This window comes from Chiloscyllium punctatum, chromosome 10 (genome assembly GCF_047496795.1).
Source record: "Chiloscyllium punctatum isolate Juve2018m chromosome 10, sChiPun1.3, whole genome shotgun sequence".
Classification (NCBI taxonomy): Eukaryota; Metazoa; Chordata; class Chondrichthyes; order Orectolobiformes; family Hemiscylliidae; genus Chiloscyllium; species Chiloscyllium punctatum.
In genome coordinates this window covers 116,557,611-116,579,060 of record NC_092748.1, presented here as the reverse complement: position 1 = coordinate 116,579,060, position 21,450 = coordinate 116,557,611, and the positions used below count along the sequence as shown (strand labels likewise).

The window sequence follows — 21,450 nt, the reverse complement described above, 5'->3', positions numbered from 1 at the left end:
CTGTGTTCACTGTCAGAGTGACACTCTCGCGCTGTGTTCACTATCAGAGTGACACTCTCTTGCTGTGTTCACTGTCATAGTGACACTCTCTTGCTGTGTTCACTGTCAGAGTGACACTCTCTCGCTGTGTTCACTGTCAGAGTGACACTCTCGCTGTGTTCACTATCAGAGTGACACTCTCTCGCTGTGTTCACTATCAGAGTGACACTCTCTTGCTGTGTTCACTGTCAGAGTGACACTCTCTCGCTGTGTTCACTGTCAGAGTGACACTCTCGCTGTGTTCACTATCAGAGTGACACTCTCGCTGTGTTCACTGTCAGAGTGACACTCTCTCGCTGTATTCACTGTCAGAGTGACACTCTCGCTGTGTTCACTGTCAGAGTGACACTCTCTTGCTGTGTTCACTGTCAGAGTGACACTCTCTTGCTGTGTTCACTATCAGAGTGACACTCTCTTGCTGTGTTCACTGTCAGAGTGACACTCTCTCGCTGTGTTCACTGTCAGAGTGACACTCCCTCTCTGTTCACTGTCAGAGTGACACTCTCTCGCTGTGTTCACTGTCAGAGTGACACTCTCTCGCTGTATTCACTGTCAGAGTGACACTCTCGCTGTGTTCACTGTCAGAGTGACACTCTCTCGCTGTGTTCACTATCATAGTGACACTCTCTCGCTGTGTTCACTGTCATAGTGACACTCTCTCGCTGTGTTCACTGTCAGAGTGACACTCTCTCGCTGTGTTCACTGTCAGAGTGACACTCCCTCTCTGTTCACTGTCAGAGTGACACTCTCTCGCTGTGTTCACTGTCAGAGTGACACTCTCTCGCTGTGTTCACTGTCAGAGTGACACTCTCGCTGTGTTCACTGTCAGAGTGGCACTCTCTCGCTGTGTTCACTGTTAGAGTGACACTCTCGCTGTGTTCACTGTCTGAGTGACACTCTCTCGCTGTGTTCACTGTCAGAGTGACTCTCTCGCTGTGTTCACTGTCAGAGTGACACTCTCTCGCTGTGTTCACTGTCAGAGTGACACTCTCTCGCTGTGTTCACTGTCAGAGTGACACTCCCTCTCTGTTCACTGTCAGAGTGACACTCTCTTGCTGTGTTCACTGTCATAGTGACACTCTCTCGCTGTGTTCACTGTCAGAGTGACACTCTCGCGCTGTGTTCACTGTCAGAGTGACACTCTCTTGCTGTGTTCACTATCAGAGTGACACTCTCCTGCTGTGTTCACCGTCAGAGTGACACTCTCTCGCTGTGTTCACTGTCAGAGTGACACTCTCGCTGTGTTCACTGTCAGAGTGACACTCTCTCGCTGTGTTCACTGTCAGAGTGACACTCTCTCGCTGTGTTCACTGTCAGAGTGACACTCTCTCGCTGTGTTCACTGTCAGAGTGACTCTCTCGCTGTGTTCACTGTCAGAGTGACACTCTCTCGCTGTGTTCACTGTCAGAGTGACACTCTCTCGCTGTGTTCACTGTCAGAGTGACACTCCCTCTCTGTTCACTGTCAGAGTGACAGTCTCTTGCTGTGTTCACTGTCATAGTGACACTCTCTCGCTGTGTTCACTGTCAGAGTGACACTCTCGCGCTGTGTTCACTGTCAGAGTGACACTCTCTTGCTGTGTTCACTATCAGAGTGACACTCTCCTGCTGTGTTCACCGTCAGAGTGACACTCTCTCGCTGTGTTCACTGTCAGAGTGACACTCTCGCTGTGTTCACTGTCAGAGTGACACTCTCTCGCTGTGTTCACTGTCAGAGTGACACTCTCTCGCTGTGTTCACTGTCAGAGTGACACTCTCTCGCTGTGTTCACTATCAGAGTGACACTCTCTTGCTGTGTTCACTGTCAGAGTGACACTCTCTCGCTGTGTTCACTGTCAGAGTGACACTCTCGCGCTGTGTTCACTATCATAGTGACACTCTCGCTGTGTTCACTGTCAGAGTGACACTCTCTCGCTGTGTTCACTGTCAGAGTGACACTCTCTCGCTGTGTTCACTGTCAGAGTGACACTCCCTCTCTGTTCACTGTCAGAGTGACACTCTCTTGCTGTGTTCACTGTCAGAGTGACACTCTCTCGCTGTGTTCACTGTCAGAGTGACACTCTCTTGCTGTGTTCACTATCATAGTGACACTCTCTCGCTGTGTTCACTGTCAGAGTGACACTCTCTTGCTGTGTTCACTATCATAGTGACACTCTCTCGCTGTGTTCACTGTCAGAGTGACACTCTCTTGCTGTGTTCACTATCATAGTGACACTCTCTTGCTGTGTTCACTGTCAGAGTGACACTCTCTCGCTGTGTTCACTGTCAGAGTGACACTCTCTCGCTGTGTTCACTATCAGAGTGACACTCTCTCGCTGTGTTCACTGTCAGAGTGACACTCTCGCGCTGTGTTCACTGTCAGAGTGACACTCCCTCTCTGTTCACTATCAGAATGACACTCTCTCGCTGTGTTCACTGTCAGAGTGACACTCTCTCGCTGTGTTCACTGTCAGAGTGACACTCTCGCTGTGTTCACTGTCAGAGTGACACTCTCTTGCTGTGTTCACTGTCAGAGTGACACTCTCTTGCTGTGTTCACTATCAGAGTGACACTCTCTTGCTGTGTTCACTGTCAGAGTGACACTCTCTCGCTGTGTTCACTGTCAGAGTGACACTCTCGCTGTGTTCACTATCAGAGTGACACTCTCTTGCTGTGTTCACTGTCATAGTGACACTCTCTTGCTGTGTTCACTGTCAGAGTGACACTCTCTCGCTGTGTTCACTGTCAGAGTGACACTCTCGCTGTGTTCACTATCAGAGTGACACTCTCTCGCTGTGTTCACTACCAGAGTGACACTCTCTTGCTGTGTTCACTGTCAGAGTGACACTCTCTCGCTGTGTTCACTGTCAGAGTGACACTCTCGCTGTGTTCACTATCAGAGTGACACTCTCGCTGTGTTCACTGTCAGAGTGACACTCTCTCGCTGTATTCACTGTCAGAGTGACACTCTCGCTGTGTTCACTGTCAGAGTGACACTCTCTTCCTGTGTTCACTGTCAGAGTGACACTCTCTTGCTGTGTTCACTATCAGAGTGACACTCTCTTGCTGTGTTCACTGTCAGAGTGACACTCTCTCGCTGTGTTCACTGTCAGAGTGACACTCCCTCTCTGTTCACTGTCAGAGTGACACTCTCTCGCTGTGTTCACTGTCAGAGTGACACTCTCTCGCTGTATTCACTGTCAGAGTGACACTCTCGCTGTGTTCACTGTCAGAGTGACACTCTCTCGCTGTGTTCACTATCAGTGTGACACTCTCTCGCTGTGTTCACTGTCATAGTGACACTCTCTCGCTGTGTTCACTGTCAGAGTGACACTCTCTCGCTGTGTTCACTGTCAGAGTGACACTCTCTCGCTGTGTTCACTGTCAGAGTGACACTCTCTCGCTGTGTTCACTGTCAGAGTGACACTCTCTCGCTGTGTTCACTGTCAGAGTGACACTCTCGCTGTGTTCACTGTCAGAGTGGCACTCTCTCGCTGTGTTCACTGTTAGAGTGACACTCTCGCTGTGTTCACTGTCAGAGTGACACTCTCTCGCTGTGTTCACTGTCAGAGTGACACTCTCTCGCTGTGTTCACTGTCATAGTGACACTCTCTCGCTGTGTTCACTATCAGAGTGACACTCTCTTGCTGTGTTCACTGTCAGAGTGACACTCTCTCGCTGTGTTCACTGTCAGAGTGACACTCTCTCGCTGTGTTCACTGTCAGAGTGACACTCTCGCGCTGTGTTCACTGTCATAGTGACACTCTCTCGCTGTGTTCACTATCAGAGTGACACTCTCGCGCTGTGTTCACTGTCAGAGTGACACTCTCGCGCTGTGTTCACTATCATAGTGACACTCTCGCTGTGTTCACTGTCAGAGTGACACTCTCTCGCTGTGTTCACTGTCAGAGTGACACTCTCTCGCTGTGTTCACTGTCAGAGTGACACTCCCTCTCTGTTCACTGTCAGAGTGACACTCTCTTGCTGTGTTCACTGTCAGAGTGACACTCTCTCGCTGTGTTCACTGTCAGAGTGACTCTCGCTGTGTTCACTATCATAGTGACACTCTCTTGCTGTGTTCACTATCACAGTGACACTCTCTCGCTGTGTTCACTGTCAGAGTGACACTCTCTTGCTGTGTTCACTATCATAGTGACACTCTCTCGCTGTGTTCACTGTCAGAGTGACACTCTCTTGCTGTGTTCACTATCATAGTGACACTCTCTTGCTGTGTTCACTGTCAGAGTGACACTCTCTCGCTGTGTTCACTGTCAGAGTGACACTCTCTCGCTGTGTTCACTGTCAGAGTGACACTCCCTCTCTGTTCACTATCAGAATGACACTCTCTCGCTGTGTTCACTGTCAGAGTGACACTCTCTTGCTGTGTTCACTGTCAGAGTGACACTCTCTCGCTGTGTTCACTGTCAGAGTGACACTCTCTCGCTGTGTTCACTGTCAGAGTGACACTCCCTCTCTGTTCACTATCAGAATGACACTCTCTCGCTGTGTTCACTGTCAGAGTGACACTCTCTTGCTGTGTTCACTGTCAGAGTGACACTCTCTTGCTGTGTTCACTGTCAGAGTGACACTCTCTCGCTGTGTTCACTGTCAGAGTGACACTCTCGCTGTGTTCACTATCAGAGTGACACTCTCTTGCTGTGTTCACTGTCATAGTGACACTCTCTTGCTGTGTTCACTGTCAGAGTGACACTCTCTCGCTGTGTTCACTGTCAGAGTGACACTCTCGCTGTGTTCACTATCAGAGTGACACTCTCTCGCTGCGTTCACTATCAGAGTGACACTCTCTTGCTGTGTTCACTGTCAGAGTGACACTCTCTCGCTGTGTTCACTGTCAGAGTGACACTCTCGCTGTGTTCACTATCAGAGTGACACTCTCGCTGTGTTCACTGTCAGAGTGACACTCTCTCGCTGTATTCACTGTCAGAGTGACACTCTCGCTGTGTTCACTGTCAGAGTGACACTCTCTTGCTGTGTTCACTGTCATAGTGACACTCTCTTGCTGTGTTCACTGTCAGAGTGACACTCTCTTGCTGTGTTCACTGTCATAGTGACACTCTCTTGCTGTGTTCACTGTCATAGTGACACTCTCTTGCTGTGTTCACTGTCAGAGTGACACTCTCGCTGTGTTCACTGTCAGAGTGACACTCTCGCTGTGTTCACTATCAGAGTGACACTCTCGCTGTGTTCACTGTCAGAGTGACACTCTCTCGCTGTATTCACTGTCAGAGTGACACTCTCGCTGTGTTCACTGTCAGAGTGACACTCTCTTGCTGTGTTCACTGTCAGAGTGACACTCTCTCGCTGTGTTCACTGTCAGAGTGACACTCCCTCTCTGTTCACTGTCAGAGTGACACTCTCTTGCTGTGTTCACTGTCATAGTGACACTCTCTTGCTGTGTTCACTGTCATAGTGACACTCTCTCGCTGTGTTCACTGTCAGAGTGACACTCTCTCGCTGTGTTCACTGTCAGAGTGACACTCTCTCGCTGTGTTCACTGTCAGAGTGACACTCTCGCTGTGTTCACTATCAGAGTGACACTCTCTCGCTGTGTTCACTGTCAGAGTGACACTCTCTTGCTGTGTTCACTGTCAGAGTGACACTCTCTCGCTGTGTTCACTGTCAGAGTGACACTCTCTCGCTGTGTTCACTGTCATAGTGACACTCTCTCGCTGTGTTCACTATCAGAGTGACACTCTCTCGCTGTGTTCACTGTCAGAGTGACACTCTCTTGCTGTGTTCACTGTCATAGTGACACTCTCGCTCTGTTCACTGTCAGACTGACACTCTCTCGCTGTGTTCACTGTCATAGTGACACTCTCTCGCTGTGTTCACTGTCAGAGTGACACTCTTGCTGTGTTCACTGTCATAGTGACACTCTCTCACTGTGTTCACTGTCAGAGTGACACTCTCTCGCTGTGTTCACTGTCAGAGTGACACTCTCGCTGTGTTCACTGTCATAGTGATACTCTCTCGCTGTGCTCACTGTCAGAGTGACACTCTCTCGCTGTGTTCACTGTCAGAGTGACACTCTTGCTGTGTTCACTGTCAGAGTGACACTCTCTCGCTGTGTTCACTGTCAGAGTGACACTCTCTTGCTGTGTTCACTGTCAGAGTGACACTCTCGCTGTGTTCACTGTCAGAGTGACACTCTCTCGCTGTGTTCACTGTCAGAGTGACACTCTCGCGCTGTGTTCACTATCATAGTGACACTCTCTTGCTGTGTTCACTGTCAGAGTGACACTCTCTCGCTGTGTTCACTGTCAGAGTGACACTCTCTCGCTGTGTTCACTGTCAGAGTGACACTCCATCTCTGTTCACTGTCAGAGTGAGACTCTCGCTGTGTTCACTGTCAGAGTGACACTCTCTTGCTGTGTTCACTGTCAGAGTGACACTCTCTCGCTGTGTTCACTATCATAGTGACACTCTCGCGCTGTGTTCACTATCATAGTGACACTCTCGCTGTGTTCACTGTCAGAGTGACACTCTCTCGCTGTGTTCACTGTCATAGTGACACTCTCTCGCTGTGTTCACTGTCATAGTGACACTCTCTCGCTGTGTTCACTGTCAGAGTGACACTCTCTCGCTGTGTTCACTGTCAGAGTGACACTCTTGCTGTGTTCACTGTCATAGTGACACTCTCTCACTGTGTTCACTGTCAGAGTGACACTCTCGCTGTGTTCACTGTCATAGTGACACTCTCTCGCTGTGCTCACTGTCAGAGTGACACTCTCTCGCTGTGTTCACTGTCAGAGTGACACTCTCGCTGTGTTCACTGTCAGAGTGACACTCTCTCGCTGTGTTCACTGTCAGAGTGACACTCTCTCGCTGTGTTCACTGTCAGAGTGACACTCTCGCTGTGTTCACTGTCAGAGTGACACTCTCTCGCTGTGTTCACTGTCAGAGTGACACTCTCTCGCTGTGTTCACTATCAGAGTGACACTCTCTTGCTGTGTTCACTGTCAGAGTGACACTCTCTCGCTGTGTTCACTGTCAGAGTGACACTCTCTCGCTGTGTTCACTGTCAGAGTGACACTCCCTCTCTGTTCACTGTCAGAGTGAGACTCTCGCTGTGTTCACTGTCAGAGTGACACTCTCTTGCTGTGTTCACTGTCAGAGTGACACTCTCTCGCTGTGTTCACTATCATAGTGACACTCTCGCGCTGTGTTCACTATCATAGTGACACTCTCGCTGTGTTCACTGTCAGAGTGACACTCTCTCGCTGTGTTCACTATCATAGTGACACTCTCGCGCTGTGTTCACTATCAGAGTGACACTCTCGCTGTGTTCATTGTCAGAGTGACACTCTCGCGCTGTGTTCACTGTCAGAGTGACACTCTCGTGCTGTGTTCACTGTCAGAGTGACACCCTCGCGCTGTGTTCACTGTCAGAGTGACACTCTCGCTGTGTTCACTGCCAGAGTGACACTCTCGCGCTGTGTTCACTGTCAGAGTGACACACTCTCACACATTTCAGAGGCAGACACCAACACAAACTCTCTGACATACAGACACAAAACTAAAACATGAACAGTCACAAACATGACACTATACCCACATGAACAGAGTCATTAACTCACACAGGTCAAACACAGAGCTACCCACAGCAGCAACATGGCCCAGGTTTGCGGCTGGGAGCTGCAGATGATAACGGACATGAAACGACCCTTAAGTGAATCGAGTTTGTCCAGACGTGGCTGCAATGTCATAGGGACCATGGTGTGTACATCGCTGACCTGATCCCAGGGTGACCCAACCCCAGACCAATGTAGACTGACCCACACTGACCCAAGCCAGCCTAGACCAACTCAGACTGACCTAGACTGTTCCAGAAAGGATCTGCACAGTCAACGTTTAATCAAGTCCAGGGTATACATAGCTATTTCCATAAATGTGGAAGAGTTGGTGGTGGCAACTTGTGTCCTTGTTAGCATTCTGAGCACTGCCCTACCAAGGTGGTCATGTCATCCAGGTCAATCCAGGTCATCAATCATAACTTTTCACCAACAGCTTCATTTTGGAAATCCCTGGATGACTGTGATGGACTTCAGCCAGTATCTGGCAATGACTTTTGCTTGGGACAATCACTCTTACTCCCCATAATAATATGCCATTCTCTACTATGATCTGGTCACTCTGAGTCCAAAAAGGTTTCAATTCTGGTTGGGATCACACTTTGGTTTCACCCAACACCAGCTGTTTCGGTTTTGCCAGGACTGAATATATCTGCAAAGTCTGACATTGTTAGCTGTGACAGGACATGTGTCCAGAAGATTTAAGATCATTATGCTCACTTCCAGAGGCAGTACCACTGCTGGCATATCTGCCAGTGGGAGGCAGCACAATGCATCCACATTTGCTACTTGGCCTCCCAGATGGTGTTGGAACTTGTATTTATATGCACTGACAATTAGAGCCAATCATTTAATTTGGCCTGAAGCTATGGGTGGCATTGTAAATCTAGCAGAGCTTTGTGGTCTATTACAATTACAAAATTACACCTGCAAAAGGTATTGGTGGAACCTCCCGACTGCAAATATGGCCCCCAAGTCTTCATTCCCTACCTGGGCATATTTACTCTCTGCATTAGTCAAAGTCCTGCAAGCACACGCTATTAGGGAGGGTATCCATTTCCATTGGAATACCCTACAACTTATATGCTCCACTTGGCCCATTTTCCAATGTTAAAGCCAGTTGTAGCACCTGTTTAAAGTTGACTTGGTCTTCAGCTGGCAGGGGTTTCTGCATGGTTACATCATTAATCCACATATAAACTGGTCTCTCAGCATCTCATTAAATGTTAAACCAAAGTCACATGCCTTTGCCAGTCATATTTACATAGTTAAAAATCATGATATAGATTCCCTTGATTCTTGAATTGCCAAGCAAAACTGATAACATCTCAGAATTAGAGGAGGTTTGGGGTCGTAATATTCCTGAACTAAATCCGTCAACTCTTGAAAGGTTTTAGAATCTGGTGCCTCAGGGAAAGTTAGGTAGAGAGAATTCCAGGTTCACACTGCCCTTCCTGTGAGAATCTGTTTCCTGGAATCACGCCCGGGTGTGATCCAGTTTGAATTTAAAGATTATGCTCCCGCAACTTGCTCCCCGCACCCAATCTCCCCACCCCGCCAAATCGCACCTCCCCCCACCGACCAGAGAGCGGTTTCTGTGTGTATAACTCACAGGAATCCTTTACTCAGGTGAAGCACCTCAATTAGATCATCTCTATTAGATAAACTATTAAATCAAGCACCTCAATTAGATAAACTACTGCTTTCCTTCCAAAGGCATCCCAGTATTCCTCAGAGACATCAATACCCTGCTGCTCCCCCAGAAATCTCACAAATGTTCCCACTCAGTAATGAACTCTTCACTGTTACATGGTGTATTCTTCTCACTCCCTTCCCAGCCTGTGACTCTGCAAGGATGCAGGGAGCAAGGGTGCTGGGGAACAGTCTTTAGATTCAAACTGGATCACGTCTGGGCATGATTCCAGGAAGCAGATCCTCACAAGAAAAGCAGTGGGAACCTGGAATTCTCTCTCCCTGTGCCCCTGGGCCTCTGTTATGGACCAGGCCCGACCCCCTCAAAATATTTTAAGAAGGTAGCCCAGACCCTAATGTTTTCTTATTTTAAGGGTAGATGTGAAGTGCATATTCCAAGAGTGATACAGCTGGTCAAACCACTTGACTTTAAGTAAAACAGAATTTATTTAAACACTACAGTAGAAACACAAATTAAAGAAAGCAAAATTTAGAATAACAACTCACGGAAAACTTAACTGACTGAGATGGCAACTTAACAAAGGAGCTGATCCAATTCCTGTAACATCCCTTAAACACATCCCTTGGCAAAAGGCTAAATTCAAACATGAGTTCTTACAGGCAAGAGAGAGAAAAGTCAGCCAGGAATCATCTGCTGAAGCCTGGAACCTTTCTCGGGACTGCAACAGTTTCTCACTATTACAGTTAGTTTGCTGATGACACCAAAATTGGAGGTGTAGTGGACAGCGAAGAGGGTTACCTCAGATTACAACAGGATCTGGACCAGATGAGCCAATGGGCTGAGAAGTGGCAGATGGAGTTTAATTCAGATAAATGTGAAGTGCTGCATTTTGGGAAAGCAAATCTTAGCAGGACTTATGCACTTAATGGTAAGGTCCTTGGGATTGTTGCTGAACAAAGAGACCTTGGAGTGCAGGTTCATAGCTCCTTGAAAGTGGAGTCGCAGGTAGATACGATAGTGAAGAAGGCGTTTGGTATGCTTTCCTTTATTGGTCAGAGTATTGAGTACAGGAGTTGGGAGGTCATGTTGGATTATTGTGTGCAATTCTGGTCTCCTTCCTATCGGAAAAATGTTGTGAAACTTGAAAGGGTTCAGAAAATATTTACAAGGATGTTGCCAGGGTTGGAGGATTTGAGCTACAGGGAGAGGCTGAACAGGCTGAGGCTGTTTTCCCTGGAGCGTCGGAGGCTGAGGGGTAACCTTATAGAGGTTTACAAAATTATGAGGGGCATAGATAGGATAAATAGACAAAGTCTTTTCCCTGGGGTGGGGGAAGTCCTGAACTAGAGGGCATAGGTTTATGGTGAGAGGGAAAGATATAAAAGAGACCTAAGGGGCAACGTTTTCACGCAGAGGGTGGTACATGTATGGAATGAGCTGCCAGAGAATGTGGTGGAGGCTGGTACAATTGCAACATTTAAGAGGCATTTGGATGGGTATATGAGCGGGAGGGGTTTGGAGGGATATGGTCCAGGTGCTGGCAGGTGGGACTAGATTGGGTTGGGATATCTGGTCGGCGTGGACGGGTTGGACCGAAGGGTCTGTTTCCGTGCTGTGCATCTCTATGACTCTATCACTAGAATAAACCTGAATTGGGAGAACTGGCCATTGCCCTGCCATTGTTAAACTACGCTCTTTCAGAGCCCTCCGCATCTCTGCCTTTATAACGTGCCTCAAAAAAAAAACCCAAGGACAAAATAACCTCATTAAACTGACAGCATTGTCAAAGGGACAGTGAGCATTGTTATATCACCAAGACTCATTTCATTTACATATAAACTTACAGATTTGGAACAAGCGTAGGCCATTCAGCCCCTCAAGCCAGCTGCACTGTTCAATGGGATTTGGAACAGTTTACTTTCCCAATTGCACATTCTCATCTGCACACCCGCCCCTCCCCACACACACGGAATCCCCCTCGGATCCACCCCCTCCACTGCCAGACAGAAATCTGTCCACCTCCTTCTTAAATATATTCAATGACCCCACCCCCACTGTCTTCTGAGGCAGAGAGTTCATTCCTGGACACTATGGGTAATTTAGTATGGCCACCCCACCCTAACCTGCACATCATTGGGACTGTGGGAGGAAACCCACACAGGTATGAGGAGAATGTGCAAACTCCACATAGATAGTCACCAGAGGTGGGAATCGAACCCGGGTCCCTGGCGCTGTGGGGAGCAGTGCTAACCCCTGTACTTGCTCCTGCAGGTTTCCCTGTTTGTGAAGCCCTGTTTAGAATTGTTTATGTTGCTTTTGTGTGTTCTTGCATTTGGAGCAAATTACTTCAAACATCAAGTGTTACATTCCCCTCTCTGGCCATTTTGTCAGTTTTCCAAGGTCTTCCTGAGGTTCATCACTCCTCTCTTTCCTCACACCTTTAGTGTCATCTGCAAATATGAACGAGGTGACCTTAATACCCTCCACTCATCTCATGTAGCAGGAACAGCAAAGAGCCAAATACTGACCCCTGAGGGTGCCGGGGCTGAGGAGTCTCTGCATTTAACATCTTTTGCAAAATCCATACTGATCTGATCATCCCCAACTGCACTCTCCTGCCTTTTCCCCTCGATTCCCTTCCATCTGTCTGTCCTGGCCTTAGTGACTGAGCCCGACAGCAGCCCCCCCCCAACCCCCCCGCTGCTCTCCCTCCCTACCCCACAGATTCACTCCCCTCGAGGAGAAGAAATTCTCCTTCATCTCTGTCTAAAATGGGTGCCCCCTTAGTCTGAGATGATGCCTTTTTGATCCTAGACTCTACCCTAAGGGGAAACCACCTCTCGTCAGTTACACTCTCTGAAGGGCCTTCCGTCCATTGGAACCATACTAAGTCCAAGCTCCGAGCCACACAAGGCCAATGGGAGTCATACGGTGGATTGAGTGAATCAGGCCCATGGTCCCATGGTGTGGCTCTCACTCACCTTTGACCTCCAGCTTGCCGTCACACTGTTTTGTTCCATACTCGTTGATGGCCTTACAAGTATACATTCCAGAATCTGCCCTCTGCACAGCCACAATGTTCAAGTGGAACCGCCCGTTCTCCCCCTCCAGCACGTAATGGCGGCTGTCGCTTTTCACCGGCTCCCGGTTTCTCAGCCTATCCAGGGAAAATTTGACAGCAGTTATACTGTGGGAGCGGAGGGTTCTCCGAATGGCGGGGGGAAGGGAGGTGTCAGGGGTACAGGGGCATTGGGAGGAGCACCTGCTGACAAGACCCCAATGATGCGTGGCTCTGTTAGAATCCATTTGGGTGAGAGCTTGTCAATGTATTGTTTCAGCTTGTGTGAGTGTGTGTGTGAGAGAGTGTACGTTTGAGAGAGAGTGAGTGTGTGTGAGTGAGAGAGTGTGTGTGTGTGGGTGTGTCAGTGTGTGTGTGCCGGTGTGTGAGTGCATACATATCTGTGCACATTGGGTTCAGAAATGATTGAGACATCAGGATGTAATCGGAGTCGTGACCGGAGCAGGGACATGGGGAAGAGGCTGGGTCACGTGCTCTGAGCTCAATCTCACTCACCAGTAAATGATAGGCTTCGGCTGTCCAAGCACACACACGGTTAGACTGATGTTCTGTCCTTCCACTGCGACCTGGTCATTCAGGGGCACCTACAGATAGACACAGAGACCAGTCAATGGGTTCCAGTCAGGAAACACACAGCAGGCAAGAGACAGATCCAGAAATTCATCCCTCCCTGGTCTTTTACATGAGGTATTAAACTTTTCCCAATGATCACAGAGAGCTTTACACTGATGGCGGGGTATAGATCAGTGAAAGGGGTGAAGTGTGTTGTTTGTGTGAGACAAAGTGAGTGTGTGTGAGTGTGAGTGTCTTTTAAGAATTGGGGTGAGGAGTAGGATTGTTTTAAGTAAATATTATCTAAATTGGGAAAGATTGCAGCACAGAGGGATTTAGGATTCTTTGTGTGTGAATCATCATCTAAATTCATCCAAATTCAGTGGATAGCAGGAAAGGTCAATAGAATGTTGACCTTTATTTCAAAGGGAATGGAGTATAAAAGTAGGGAGGTTTTGCTAAGATTGTACAGAGCACCAGTCAGACCACACAGGAGTTCAGAAGAATGAGAGGTCACCTTGTCGAAACATATGAGATTCTTAGGGAGGGATGTGGAGAGGTGGTTTGGGAGGGATGTGGAATCGTAGTTTTCCCTCGGGGGAGAGTCTAGGATCAGAAAGGCATCATCTCAGAGTAAGGGGGCACCCATTTTAGACAGAGATGAAGGGGAATTTCTTCACTCTGGGGGGGGGGGGTGAGTGAATCTGTGGGATAGGGAGGGGGAGTGACGGGGGGCTATCGAGGCTCAGTCACTAAGGCCAGGACAGACAGATAGAAGGGAATTGAGGGGAAAAGGCAGGAGAGTGGAGTTGGGGATGATCAGATCAGCCATGGTCACATTAGGTTCTGGGTGTAGGTTTGCTCACTGAGCTGGAAGGTTTGTTTTCAGACATTTCGTCACCATACTAGGTAATATCGTCAGTGAGAATCTCCAGTGAAGCACTGGTGTTAGTGACCTGCTTTCTATTTATGTGTTTAGGCTTCCTTGGGCTGGTAAATATCATGTCCTGTAGTGATGTCACTTCCAGTTCTTTTTCTCAGGGGGTGGTAAATGGGATCCAAGTCAATATGTTTGTTGATAGAGTTCCAATTGGAATGCCATGCTTCTAGGAATTCTTATGTGTGTCTCTGTTTGGCTTGTCCGAGGATGGATGTGTTGTCCCAGTCGAAATGGGGTCCTTCCTTATCAGTATGTAAGGATACTAGTGAGAGAGGGTCATGTCGTTTTGTGGCTAGTTGATGTTCATGTATCCTGGTGGCTAGATTTCTGCCTGTTTGTCCAATGTAGTGTTTGTTACAGTTTTTGCATGGTATTTTGTAAATGATGTTTGTTTTGTTTTTTGTCTGTTTGGGGTCTTTCAAGTTCATTAGCTGCTGTTTTAGTGTGTTGGTGGGTTTGTGGGCTACCATGATGCCAAGAGGTCTGAGTGACTTATTCTGTACGTTGGTGTTCCGGGTAGCAAGACTATGGGTCTGAGGGGGGCTCCTGGTTTGTGAATTTTAGTGAGCTCCAGCTCATTGAGCAAACTTACATCCAGAACCTCAACCTGAGCTACAAATCTTCTCCAAACTCACTATCACCTCTCGGCGCAATACGCTAAAACTGGTCTGAAAATGGGAAACCAACACCATCCGACAGAGCACCACCCGCGAACAGCTGTACTTCCTGCACGAATGCCTAAGCAAACAGGTCCTACCGAAATGTCTTCAACACAAACCTCCCCTTAACACCCCACCAGCCAAAAGAATAGCAGAGCAAAACGGCCGCAGATGCTTAGGGAAATTATTAAAGATGCCCACAACAGACTCCGTAAATACAACCGGGAAACTTCGCACCCAAAAACTTAACGGACTGACACAGCACAACAAACACAGACGTTAGACAGCGGCAAACAAAGAAAACAAATGAACTAGACCTCAACAAACTCACACAAAATAACAACACAGACAACCGAGAAGCATGGAGAAAAAAACTTATCTGACCCACCCTTAACAGTCACTGAAAAAGCCATCTTAGTAAGAGGATTACATTACAACTTCTGGGACGCAGACAAGTAGATTCCTGAGCAGCATTAGAAACAACACTGAAAGATGGATGGCTCAGTGGCTCAGTGGTTAGTGCTGCTGCCTCACAGCACCAGGCTCCCAGGTTCGATTTCCAACCTCGGGTGACTGTCTGCATGGGTTTCCTCCGGGTGCACTAGTTTCCTCCCGCAGTCCAAAGATGTGCAGGTTGGGTGGATTGGCCATGATAAATTGCCCATAGTGCTAGGTGCATTAGTTAGGGGTAAATGTAGGGTTATGGGTCTGGGTGTCGGTGTGGACTTGATAGGCCTGTTTCCACACTGTAGGGAATCTAATCTAATACAACCAACTCACAGAGGAAACCCGACAGACAGTCGTACCACCATTAAGCAGGAAAAAGGAAAGAAACACACTCAATACAAAAGAAAGGAAAGCACTAGAAGGACTCAAAAAAGATAAAAGCATTGTTATCCTATCTGCAGACTAGGACAGTTGACAGTCATTTTAAACCGAACAGACTACATTGAGAAAGCAAATGCACTACTTGCAGATACTGACACTTACCAACAGGTGGTGATAGACCCAACTCCACAACTAGAGAACCGAATCACAGCCCTACTTAAGAAATCTGGAGAATTAAGTAAGACAGACTTCCAAAAAATGAAACCAAACGGATCCAGAAAACCACACGTCTATGGATTACCCAAAATTCACAAACCAGGAGCGCCCCCCACCCCCAGACCCATAGTCTCACTACCTGGAACACCAGCATCACATGAGCCAAGGAGCTACACCAAAGACTTAGTAGAAGACTCACACCACTCTATCCACTCCACCCAAGAATTCCTGAAGACCATCAAAGACACTAAGCTAGAAGAGGATGAACTAAAGTTCTCCTTTGATGTAACAGCCCTGTTTACATCCATCAACATCAACCTGGCCAAGGAAACTCTGATTACACTATTAGAGGGCCCAAAGACACATACCGCCTTCCTAACCTGCAATCTTCTTCCTGACCTCTCCGCCCCCACCCCACTCCGGCCTATCACCCTCACCTTGACCTCCTTCCACCTATTGCATTTCCAACGCCCCTCCCCCAAGTCCCTCCTCCCTACCTTTAATCTTAGCCTGCTGGACACACTCTCCTCATTCCTGAAGAAGGGCTTATGCCTGAAACGTCGATTCTCCTGCTCCTTGGATGCTGCCTGACCTGCTGCGCTTTTCCAGCAACACATTTTCAGCTCTGATCTCCAGCATCTGCAGTCCTTACTTTCTCCCCAAAGACACATACACCAAACACCACCAACTTCATCAGCAAGGACAGTGTCATCAAGCTAGTGGTCCTATGCCTTATCACCCACTTCACCTTCAACAACAAAACCTACAGACAAACCAACGGGACGCCCATGGGATCTCTGATATCAGGGTTCTTAGCAGATGCAGTAATGCAGAGACGTGAACAAACAGCTCTGCCAACCATCCAACCCAAACTTTGGGTCTGCTATGTGGTTGACACCTTTGTCATCACAAAACAGAACAAATTAGAGGAAACCTACAAGACCATCAATAATACCCTTATTGTCACAAAATTCACTAAAGTGGAGGAAAACAACAACAAACTGCCATTCCTAGATGTCACAGTAGAGCGAACAGTCAATGGGGAACTTCAAACCAGCATCTACAGGAAAATAACACATCCGGACCAAATATTGAACTACAGAAGCAATCATCCCAACACCCACAAACAAAGCTGCATCAGAACATTATTTCAACGAGCCAACACACACTGCAGCGCAGAGGAACTACGCAGAGCAGAGGAAAATCACCTATACCGTGTATTCAAAAACAATGGGTACCCAATGGACACAATCCACCAATTTCTCAGCAACAAACCCGAACAAGTAGACAAAAACACATCCAGAAACCCTAGCCACTCTCCCCTATATCAAAGACATCTCTGAAATGACTGCCAGACTACTCAGGCCCCTTGGCATCATTGGTAGCCCACAAACCCACCAACGCACTAAAACAGCAGCTAATGAACTTGAAAGACCCTATACAGACAACAAGCAAAACTAATGTCATTTACAAAATACTATAACAAACACTACATTGAGCAAACAGGCAGAAAACTAGCCACCAGGATACAGGAACATCAACTAGCCACAAAACGACATGACCCTCTCTCACTCGTATCCTTACGTACAGATAAGGAAGGAAACCATTTTGACTGGGACAACACATCCATCCTAGGACAGGCTAAACAGAGACATGCACAGGAACTCCTAGAATCATGGCATTCCAACCAGAACTCCATCATCAAACACATTGACTTGGACCCTATTTACCACCCCCTGAGAAAAAGAACAGGAAATTATATCACCACAGGAAATGACATCACCAACCCAAGGAAACCTAAACACATAAATAGAAAGCAGTTCACTAACACCAGTGCTTCACCAGAGACTCACTGAAAGTGTTACCTAGTAGGATGATGAAACATATGAAAACGAACCTTCCAGCTCAGCCAGCAAACCTACATCCAGAACCTCAAGCTGAGCTACAAATCTTCTCAAAGCTCGCTATCACATTGAGTAATAGCATGGACTGGACAGGCTGAGTGGCCTACTCCTGCTTGTACACCTGACAGCCAATCGATGATACCATTCCCCAATCCAGCGGGCAGCTGCCGGAACATTCCACACGGCGATAGTGTGGGGAGGGAGTTCAGTTTGCACCAACCTGAAAACTGGGTGGAGCTCTGAAGTGGGTCTCTATGATACTCAGTTGGTTCTCTGGTAGCCTCAGGGCCTGTCTCCCCTTGTACGTCAAATCGATGGGGTCCTCGAGGGGGCTCAGGTACTCCTCATCCGACGTGATGGGACTGTACAGCTCCGTGGGGAGAGGCAATGATTTCCGGTCTGCCGTGGAGTCTGCACCATCATCGGGGGGCGGGGGAAAGAGAGAACAGTGAGGAGAAAGCGAGAGAGACAGGAGAATGAGGGGGGGAGAGAGAGACAGGAGGGAGGGAGGGAGAGAGACGGGTGGGGGAGAGAAAGAATGATTGGAAGAGAGAGAGAGGAAGGTGGGAGGGGAAGAGTGAAGGAGAAGGGTGAGAGAGAGAGGAGTGGGGAGGGAATTGGAAGAGAGAGAGAGAAAGAGAAGGGAGAGAAAGAAAGGGGAAAGGGAGAGAATGATGGGGAGGGAAGGACAGGGGAGAGGGAGGAGGAGGAGAGAGAGTGGGAAGAGGGGGTGAGAGAGAGAGGGGGACACAATGGGAAAGAGAGAGGGGGAGACAAAAAGAAGGAGTAATGGAAAGAGGGAGGTGGATAGTGAGGTGTTAGGGGGAGAGAGAGAAAGGGGAGAGAGGGATGGTGGAGGGAGAAAGGGAGAGACAGGAGAAAGGGGTAAGAGCGGGGGGAAGAGAGAGGGTGGTGGGGGAGAGAAAGATAGGAGAGAGACATAGAGGGGGAGATGGAGTGAGAGAGACACACACACAGAGACACGATCACTGTCAGACATACACCATTCTGAAGGGGCTCAGCTGAGTTCACCCTGAGATGTTGTTGCCGCCCAGGGAGTGGGGTGGGGGGGGATCTAGAACACTGGGAGTTTGAAAACGGTCTCAGGATGAGGGTGAATTGCTTGGGACTGAGATGAAGAGAAATGTCTTTACTTGGAGATTGGAGTCTGTGACAGACAGTGACTGTAAATACAGCCACTTCCACCTTCACAGTCAGACACAGGGAAGCTCATAGATTACCAGGAAGAAGTCTCTCTGGTGTGAAGGAAGATTTTAAACATTACCGAAAGATTTGAAAGACGGAGCGTCTTTACCTGGAGGACGGGGAGAATGTGACACTCATTTTCCTGAGGCGGTGGGGGGTGTCCAGGATTACTAGGAGGGAACATTAAAGAAAATATAGGCTGCTGGACCCATCATCCCCCCCATCCCCACTATCATCCTAACCAATCCAGTCTCTCTTCATTCATCAATCGTGCCATCCCAGGGATCATGAGAAAGAGAGGATTGCTGATGTTGGGGGGTCAGAGTTGCGAGTGTGGTGCTGGAAAAGCACAACAGGTCAGGCAGTATCTGAGGAGCAAGAGAATCAATGTTCTGGGCAAGAGCCCTTCATCAGGAATGGTTGGGGGGCGGGGGAAGGGGGCTGAGAGATAAATGGGATGGGGGTGGGGCTGGGGGAAAGTAGCTCGGAAGGCGATAGGTAGATGGGAGGTGGGGGTGAAGGTGATAGGCCAGAGCGCTCCCTCTATCACCAGAACATCCTTCCTCAGACTGGCGGGGGGGCAGGGTGACCAAATCACACTCAATATTGAAGGAATGAAGGAGACAGGCGAAAACTCAGGGACAAAATGGGATGATGACAACTCTTTCTGAATACTCCTTGTGCCCTACCAGAAGGGTGTGGTCCTTGCTGTTCAATGCCTGATGGGCCAGTCCTATTCATTTCCAGCAGCGTTTGAAATCCAGTTCACACAGCACAAATTCCAACCTGTGATTACTCGTTCCCCATGCATATACCCTCCCAGTCAGATAGTCAGCCAACTGTGTCTTAATAACTCTTTACTCATTATCGATTCCGTCCCATGGATTCTGGCTAATGCCTGATAGATTACAGAGAGATCAGTCAAGATTAAAGTGGTGCTGGAAAAGCACAGCAGGCCAGGCAGCATCCCACGAGCAGGAAAATCGACATTTCGGCTAGGGGTCCTTCATGAAGGGCTCCTGCCTGAAACGTCGATTCTCCTGCTGCTCGGATGCTGTCTGACCTGCTGTGTTTCTCCAGCACCACTTCAATCTTGACTCTGATCTCCAACATCTGCCGTCCTCACTTTCGCCTAGAGAGATCATTCAGGCGGTCAGCAACAGCGTGGGTTCGATTCCCACTCTGGCTGAGGTTATCATGAGGGTTTTACCTTCTCAACCTCACCACAGGCACTGTGACCCTCAGGTTAAACCACCACCACCAGAGGCCTCTCAGTAATGACAGAGCAGTGTTAGGGTCTGTTAAAGCTGTATAGGGCAGTGGTTAGCACTGCTGCCTCGCAGCACCAGGGACCCGGGTTCAATTCCTGCCTTGGGCAACTGTCTGTGTGGAGTTTGCATGTTCTCCCCATGTCTGTGTGCAGGTTAAATGGCTTGGCCATGCTAAATTGCCCATAGTGTCTAGGGATGTGTAGGTTAGGTGCATTAGTCGGGGGTCAATGTGGAGTAGGGGAATGGGTCTGGGTGGGTTATTCTTCGGAGGGTAGGTATGGACTTGCTAGGCTGTAGGTTTTTTTTGAGGGTTTTTGGGGGGTTAGGAAGGGGGTATGGGGAGTTTAGTTGGGGTTAGGGAGGCAATGGAGTTTGATGAGAGTGTGGGAGTTTAAACAGGGTTATGGGGGGCCAGGGAGCAATTTGGGGGTTTGATGGGATAATGAGGGGGAGGTTGAGATAGGGTTAGAGAAAGGGCAGGGAAAGGGGTTTGAGGTCCTTTCACAACCCCAAGACATTCCTGAAACCCCAATAAAATGATTCTGAAGTGTCACTATGAGTAACAACAAGTTGCATTAATGTAGCCACCTGTTAGGTTGTTAGCTGACCCCAGCAGCCTGCGTGGAACATTGTCAGGACAAAATGCGCTGTTAGCTATTAGGACGCGTGACATCATGCTGAGTGAGAGAGGTCAGTTTGGAAGGAGAAGTGAATGGGGGTGGGGAGTGTGTTCTGGTCATTGTTGTAAGACAGAGCAAGTTTAAACACCCATTTGCATGTAAAGCCCTCATATTGTCCTCAAATTGTAAGCCCAGCTCTTACCAGACTCGTGACAAAGGGAAGTGGAGTTAGCCTTTATCCTGCCCTCTCCTCCACTTGGTATTCATCGCTGAGCGACACACGCTGTCTCCAATCCAACCTTTGGAAACAGCTGGAGTCCAGGCAGCTCCTGTCACACAGCTAGCTGTCCCTCTCAGGAGGGATCTATCCATCTCCCTGAAACATCGACTGTCATCCTCCAAGGATGAGCAAAAGAAAAAACTCCTTTCCCAACTCCTTCCCAAACTTTCAAAACAGGTCCCTCAGCAATTCCAGGACGGTCACAGACTGCAGGAGATCAGAACGTTGCAATTTAAATCCGGATCAGATTTCCAGAAGCCTTCAAACAGAATGGGTTGGGTGGGGGGGGAGCGTCCTCTTCATCCAGGATCGGGAAGGAGGGTTCAGAGACAATGGGAAAGTGCTGAGGAATATCTGTGAGCAGACACAGTGACCCAGGCTTCAGGGAAGGAGAGAGAGCGTGAGAGACAGTAAACAGTAATGGGCATGTCGTCACCAGGAATGCATGGCATTCCCTTTATATAGGGAGCGAGTACAATTCCAGCCAGCATTGAGTCTTTCCAATACTCAGCAGAGCTGGGGGAAGGGCAAGTGACAATCCACTTCCCAAATGGATCATTGTATCTGTTGGTCGGACACATGCTGTAGAAATACCCTCCGAAAACAAGAAATACTGGAGATCACAACGGGTC

At 48.4% G+C, this 21,450-nt stretch overlaps 1 protein-coding gene across 1 annotated transcript in view; it reads right to left on the bottom strand.

Moving 5' to 3' along the window:
• Nucleotides 1-21,450, bottom strand: part of spega (striated muscle enriched protein kinase a) — a 354,671-nt gene that overhangs the window by 159,604 nt on the left and 173,617 nt on the right. Inside the window, exons 9-11 of the mRNA XM_072580011.1 lie at nt 17,662-17,852; nt 12,838-12,926; nt 12,245-12,420 (exon numbers count right to left, since the gene is read on the bottom strand). Coding sequence (XP_072436112.1) covers nt 12,245-12,420; nt 12,838-12,926; nt 17,662-17,852 — 456 coding nt within the window. The remainder of the gene's footprint in view (nt 1-12,244; nt 12,421-12,837; nt 12,927-17,661; nt 17,853-21,450) is intronic.